Source organism: Lactuca serriola, chromosome 1, assembly GCF_051521515.1.
Source record: "Lactuca serriola cultivar US96UC23 chromosome 1, Lser_US96UC23_V15, whole genome shotgun sequence".
In the NCBI taxonomy this organism is placed as follows: domain Eukaryota; kingdom Viridiplantae; phylum Streptophyta; class Magnoliopsida; order Asterales; family Asteraceae; genus Lactuca; species Lactuca serriola.
Genome location: NC_136408.1, coordinates 48,234,296 through 48,241,454, shown reverse-complemented (window position 1 = coordinate 48,241,454; position 7,159 = coordinate 48,234,296). Strand labels below are relative to the sequence as shown.

The 7,159-nt window shown below is 37.3% G+C and overlaps 1 protein-coding gene across 1 annotated transcript; it reads right to left on the bottom strand.

Moving 5' to 3' along the window:
* Positions 1–5,571: 5,571 nt before the first annotated feature.
* On the bottom strand, positions 5,572–6,894 carry LOC145087364 (golgin family A protein). The gene has a single exon (XM_079025317.1). The coding sequence runs from the start codon at positions 6,750–6,752 to the stop codon at positions 5,985–5,987; it is 768 nt and encodes a 255-aa protein (XP_078881443.1). The 5' UTR covers positions 6,753–6,894; the 3' UTR covers positions 5,572–5,984.
* Positions 6,895–7,159: the final 265 nt, after the last annotated feature.

Here is a 7,159-nt window from a genome sequence, read left to right as displayed (position 1 = left end):
TTTACGATTCCGATCATCGTCAAACCAAAACACACACAAACACACACTTGTCAGACGAATTCCTTTTCTTCTCTCAAACGAAAACCCTAGTCGCTAGCTAAAACTTTGTATGCTTTTCCAAATAATCAACAATGCCGGTTTGGAATTTAAGTGAAGCACGAGGACGGATGATCAGTGAAGCAGAAGTTCGTCTTCAATATGGTAAGTCCGCCTAGTCCCTAATCTCGTTTTTATTTGCATTTGCTTCGTGAAATCCTACAACCCTAATCAAATGTTAATCAAAAATTTTGGGGCATTTCCTTAATAGGTGATCATCCGACCATGTTTTGCATGCTATTAAACCATGGTGGAAAGTTTACTGATTTTCCTGGAAGGAAGTATGTAAACGGAAAGAGACAATACGTTGACTTAATAGACATCGAGACTTTCTGTGTTCACGATATTGATGACATGATGGTGAAACTTGGGTATATCGATGAAAATCTACATGTGGAGATGTACTATCATTTTCGAAGGCCACTATGCGATTTGGATTTTGGCTTGTTTGCTTTAGCTTCAGATGATGATGTAAGGCATTTAGCAAAATATGTTGGCCAGCATAAGCTAATAGAGGTGTATACAGAGCACGGGCAAACGAAATTACACACATACTCGATGTCACCAAACCCATCTAAGGTACGTATAGTTGAGATTGATTGTACCCCAAAAAGATTGTTTTTGGAATGGCATGATACACAAGTTGAGCCTAATGATGTGTTGACATTTGAGCCTAATAGAAACAACCCTCCTGTTTCACCTACTAGAAATGAGCCTTCAATTGACAAGGTGGACATGGTAAGTGATAACGCAAACATCATGGAAACTGAAATTGAACATAGTAGTGATGATAATAGCAGTGGTGATGAGATCAACAGTGGTGATGATAGTGAGAGTCAAGATGGTGACTTTCTTCTGGACGAAGACAATATCATTGATGATGTTGAAGTTGACATGAGAGAATTCCACTTGAATGTTGACCCAGATGTTGAGTGGATTGGAGGTGCTTCTAAAAGAAAGAATCATGTAGTTACAGAAGATGGGAATGAAGCATACCTTGAAGTTATAGATATGGAACTTTTCTTGTCCGACTCTTCATCAGATGATGGGATCGAAGGAGAAAGAAACAAAAAGATTAAAGCTATTAGAAGGGCGCATGAGAACGAAAATGCTCAAGTCAGTGAGCCTTTCTATTTATATCAGAAATTTAATTCGTCAAAGGAGTTTAAAGATATGGTTAACCAACATGCAATAGATACAAGAAGGGAGTTGGATTTTGAGAAGAATGATAAAAACAGAGTAAGGGTTGTATGCAGGGGAACCATAACAAGCCTAGGTGGTGGGACCGGTCAAGAAGTAGTCAATGAAGAAGGTAAGTGTCCTTGGGTTCTTTTAGCCAGTAAGTGGAAACGTGACATGGATTGGACAGTTAAAACATATGTTAGTGAACATAAATGTCTTCAAACAAGAAAGGTTAGGGCTTGTGATTACAAGTTTCTTTCAAAGCAAATTCTACAACTGGTGGAAGCAAACCCAAAAATTCCAGTCAAGGCTTTAAGGGAACAACTTCAACGTATCTACAAAGTAGATATTTCTAAGATGAAAGCCTTTAGGGCAAGAGAAGCAGCCTTAAAAATTATCAGGGGTGATTATGCCACTCAGTACAAGATCTTACAAGATTATTTGTTAGAAGTGCAGACTCAAAACCCAGACACCACTATCAAGCTTGATGTCGAAAGTGAACCAAATCCTGATGTTGAGACAAGAACCTTCAGACGCGTGTACGTGTGCCTTGGTGCTTTGAAGCAAGGATTTGCAGCAGGGAAGAGGGATTTTCTTGGGGTAGACGGGGCTTTCATGAAAGGACCTTTCCATGGTCAAATTTTATCTGCTGTGGTACATTTTCTCTTATGTTGTGGTTGAACCATATATTTTGATTTATTTTTTACTTTTATTTATTGGATTGTATTGCACAGGCTTTAGATGGGAATAATGGAATATATCCTTTAGCATATGTTGTGGTTGAAGCTGAGACACTGAACTCTTGGACATGGTTTTTAACTCACTTGGGTGATGACCTAGGGTTGGCTTCAAATTCAAATTTTACATTTATATCAGACAGGCAAAAGGTTATTTTCTTGTGTTTTGAATAGTAATATCTAAAGGAAAAGAAATCATTGACATAATGTATCTTTCTTGTAGGGTTTAAGTTCTGCCATCGCAGATTTGTTTCCTTGTGCAGAGCACCGTTATTGTGTTCGCCACATACACGAAAATATGAGGTCACGTTGGAGAGGGGATAAGTTTAAAGAACTGCTTTGGAATTGTTCAACAACATATACTGTGCAAGAGTTTGAAAAAGAAATGGAAGAAGTTAGAAAATTAAACCAAGAATGTTATGAGTGGCTTAAACAAATACCACCTCAACATTGGGCACGTTCTCATTTTACAGGTTTGACCATGTTATATATTATAATATATGATAACTATTGTTGTATACTTGTTATGCACCCACTCTGGTCACCTTATTTTAGAGAAAGGGTAGTTTGGGGTAATCATCAAATAAAGAGCATCTTGTTGGTACAGGGGCATTATGGGTATTTTATATTATTTAGTTGTTATGACTCATAGTATGCGAGTGCTTTAATAGCAAAATAATAGACGGACGTGACACACCAATTATCAATTGCTTAGAGTTCATCCGGGAGTACATCATGAAGAGGATTGTGAATGTTGAAAAAGAAATTGACAAAGCAACAGGCCCTTTGACTCCAACAGCTACCAAGCTATTGCAAAAGATCAAAGATCAGGCAGAGGAGTATACAGCATCATTTTTTGGAAATGGGAAGTACCAAGTGAGTGGACCTTGGCAAGATCAGTGTGTAGTGAATGTGAATCAACGAACCTGTTCATGCAAGAAGTGGGAAATAACTGGAATGCCATGCAAACATGCTGTATCTGCAATCTGGGACATGAGGAGAAATAATGGTGCAATTGGTATTCCGGAAACCTTTGTTCATGAATGTTATTGGCTATCAACCTGGAGGAACATGTACTCTTTCAAAGTGGATCCGATAAATGGTAGAAGATTGTGGATTAAGTCACCTTGTCCAACTACTTTGTTGCCTCCAAAACACCGTGTCCCAATAGGAAGACCAAAAAAGAAACGAAGGAAGTCAGCTACAGAAAAAGAGGATATGATCAAAGGGAATACAGTTTCTAGAGCACAAAAAACTGTTACATGTACCAAATGTAACAACAAAGGACACAATGCCAGGACTTGCAAAGGGCAGTTACCAACTGTTGGGAAGAAGGGAAAAAAGAAGAATGAGAAAGGAAAAGAGAAGGATAAAGGAAAAGAGAATGAGAAAGGAAAACAGAAGAAGAAAGGAAAAGAGAAGGATCCATTGTAAACTCTTTTATCATGTGATGCTCTTATTTTGGTTAAGCTATTATGTAATGTGATGTTTGTATTGTGGTTAAACTATTATGTCATGTGATGTTTGTATTTTGATTAAACTGTATTGTGTTTAGTATCACCAAAACAATTACAGTTGGTACTTAGACATTTGTTTTTGGTTAAACTCTTATGTAATGCTTTTGTTTTAATGTTATCTAATGGATCAATTATTGGTATGTTTTTGGTCATTTCATTTGGCATGTTTTTGGACATTTCATTTGGCATGTGTTTGGTCATTTCATTTAATGTTATATAATGGATCATTTGGCATGTTTTTTGGTCATTTCATTTGGCATGTTTTTTGGTCATTTCATTTGGCATGTTTTTGGTCATATGTTAAATGAAAAATACCAAAAGATTACAGTTGCATTGCATCTATTAATTGTACCAATAGATACCCTTTCTCTCCCAATTCCAGCAATACAAGATGGTAATAATCCATTGTAATCTTTTATAAGACAACAAAGTGCAACTATTAATTGTACCTAAATATACCATTTCATTAAAATGCAGCAATACAAACATGCTAATATTACCCTTTCATTAGATTATCTTCAACCAAAAACCATTACTGAAATACCTAATACTACAACTTGTAAACAATTATCCCAAAAACAAAATCCAACTGACAATTAACAACATTTTAAGGTTCCGATTTTGGATTTCAAGTTCTTCATTCTGGATTTCAAGGTCACGATTTTGGATTTGAAGTTCTTCATTATGGATTTCAAGCTCAAGATTTTGGCTTTCAGCCTCATACGTATGCTTTTCTTCATCTACCCACGAAATAAATCCACTTCTTGGTCCCTGAAGTTTTCAATACCCTCGATTAGCACAAACTAGGGTTCATCCTAGAAATTACCAAAAAAATTGATAACTCAATACCTGTAAAGGGCATGCATAAAAAGGCCTACCAGGATTTCTCTTTGTTCCTGAAGTTCGTATGATCCCTACAGCTCCACACTTGCATTTCACCATAATCAATTTTGTGGATCTTCAATCTTCACGAGCAAAAGAAATGGAGTAGAAGAGGAGAACTGGAAGCATCGATTGAGAAAAGAAGGAAAGAGAAGTAGTTTTAAGTCCGTTGTAGGGTTGAAAGGACAAAAATGCCCCCAGCGTGCCACTCACGTGAGTAGTTCCTAACCCCAAATAAGACGGAAAGTTAACTAAAGGACTAGGCGGGTAACGAAATAAAGTTATAGGGATTGTCCGAGTTAAAAATTCTTTCCAGGGACGAAGCGTGCAAGTAAGAGCAAACCATAGGGACCAACCGTGTAATTTTCTCAAGATTCTTTTAGGAAAGGACTATATATGAAAACATGAGGGCAGTTAGTTAGTTAACTGCATTTTGGACGTATCTGAAAAGTTAAAGGGTGTAAATTATATATTTCTTAATATTGGAAAATGACGTTTGTCCCATTAGGTCATTAAATTATTTTTTTTGCTCGTTAGACCATTAAAATCATAATTTTTTCCGGTTTCCCCGGTTAAACTTTATTATTAAACTTTTAATAAGTAGCTTTTTTCTCTTTAATCAAGACCCTAAATTAAAAAAATTAAAAAAAAAAACTGTACACACCATCACATCTTCTTTCCGGTATTTGACCGCTGTAAAAGAGAAAAGAAAATAAGATTTAGGGAAGAAGATGGATATGGTGAATGTGTGTGGCTAGACGAATGGGGATTTAAGATGTGGGGACTTTTACTCATCATACATGTCACCATATTCTTAAAAAAAAAAAAAAAAAAAAAAAAAAACTAAATATTAAATGCCACTTACTTACTCAAAACAACCGGTAAACCTATTAAAATCATGGAAAATGACTACATTAACAGGTAAAACATAAAACATGATTTTCATGGTCTAATGTGAAAAAAAAAAAAAAAAAAAAAAAAAAAAAAAAAAAAGTTTCCCACCGCTGCAAACCCCATTTCGCCATTTGGTAGTTGCTAGGAACAAAGTTTCATGATGGTGGACAATCAAAGTGTGAATCAGATAACGAAAACATTATACCACATTATCAACATTAATAAACTGCACAAATTCAACAGGTTTTCCAACTTTACTCAACTTCTTAGCAAGATGCTAATCAATCACGATCCCATATTTTGAATATAGCTGCCAAAGCTCGCTGTAATACAATCCATCGTTCATTCCTTTGATAAGAATAAGATGATTACAATCTTTAACCCAAGAGAAGAAACGAACTTCCAAAAGATTCAATTTCTCCATACATCTGAAGAAAGCCAAACAACAACCTATCCATTAATCCATCACCCTTGAAATTGTACCAATCCTAAACTGGAATTGATAGCTTGAACCCTTCTTTTTGAAAATCGGCATACCAAGTTCAACACAATATCATCCAATTTATGAGATATATGATGAATATGGAAAAACCAACAATTGATTAGCAACATGTTATTTTTCAAACCCCGATTCCCATCTTCTTTGATTCTGTTAATCTCGATACTATACACGTCGTCATTCCTCATGTAGCACCTTGTTAATAAGAGATTGTCGCCCTGGAAATCGGCTCCGGCTAATCTCCTCCACCTTTCTTCCATCATTATCGTCATCCGTCTCTTCTTTCTCAGTAGTGTTCCTTTTACCAGCTACAGCAGTCTGATTCTCCCTTCTCTTCGCCGCCCTCTCTCGTCTTTTCTCCCTCCCAACACCACCACCACCGCTGCTCCCTTTCCCGGAAGGTTTCTTGAAATTGCTCTCGACCTGCTGCCGCTTATCTTGAACCCTAGGTAACCGACCACCCTTGGATGTCCCCAACAATCTAAAGTCAACCTTGCTCCACCCAACCTTGTCGTCGTAGTCCCACCCAAACCTCTTGCTCAGTTCCTTCAATTCGCCGGCAACACCACTACCCGACGACCCCACCATGCCCTCTCCAGTCAGGAGTCTCTCCGCCACCTCCCATTCCATTCTGTCCGCGTATACCTCGTCTTCCAGCACATCCTCTGCTAATTTCCCCCATTTCTCGGAATCTCCGGTTATCAGATTCTTTGACATCCATCTCAGATACTCCGACGACAGCATCCCTAACATCTTCCCTTTGTGTTTCCCGATGTCTATAACTCTGTCCCGAGCCGGAATCGCCCTCATCTCGTTATTCCATGTCGTTTTCTTGATATTATTAAAGCATGAGACCTTCAGGGAGGAGGAGGAGGAGCAAATGAGAAAACTATGAGGAGGAGCGGCGGAGCGTAGAGAGATGTTGAGTTTCATGATTTTATCCATTTGTTAGCGAGAGTGCTGTGATTTACTGATTTTTATATGCTAAGGGTTAAAATGCGACTCTTTTGGATCATAAGATCGGAGAGGTCGGACTTTACAGTAGAAATTCACTATGCTCTTTCCTAGCTTCCTTAACAATTTTTGTTCATACTCTATAATCTATGTATATAGCAACCCAAATAACTCATTTACTCACAGTAAAACCGAATGCTCTATACTCTTTTAATTATATTTTTTAACCTGGTTTCCAACAATTCTCCAATATCCGTAAGAAACCAATCATATTCATGGATAAATACTTCAAGTTGACCTACTAGAAACAATGTTTGTTTCGATTCCACAACATCTGTTATCAGCCACAACATGACACTCTTATCTACTCTCCCAATCAATTTCAATTTCAAGACCTG

Bases quoted from the DNA above. Each gene is read 5' to 3' on its own strand.
- LOC145087364 (XM_079025317.1), bottom strand. From the start codon at position 6,752: ATGGATAAAATCATGAAACTCAACATCTCTCTACGCTCCGCCGCTCCT.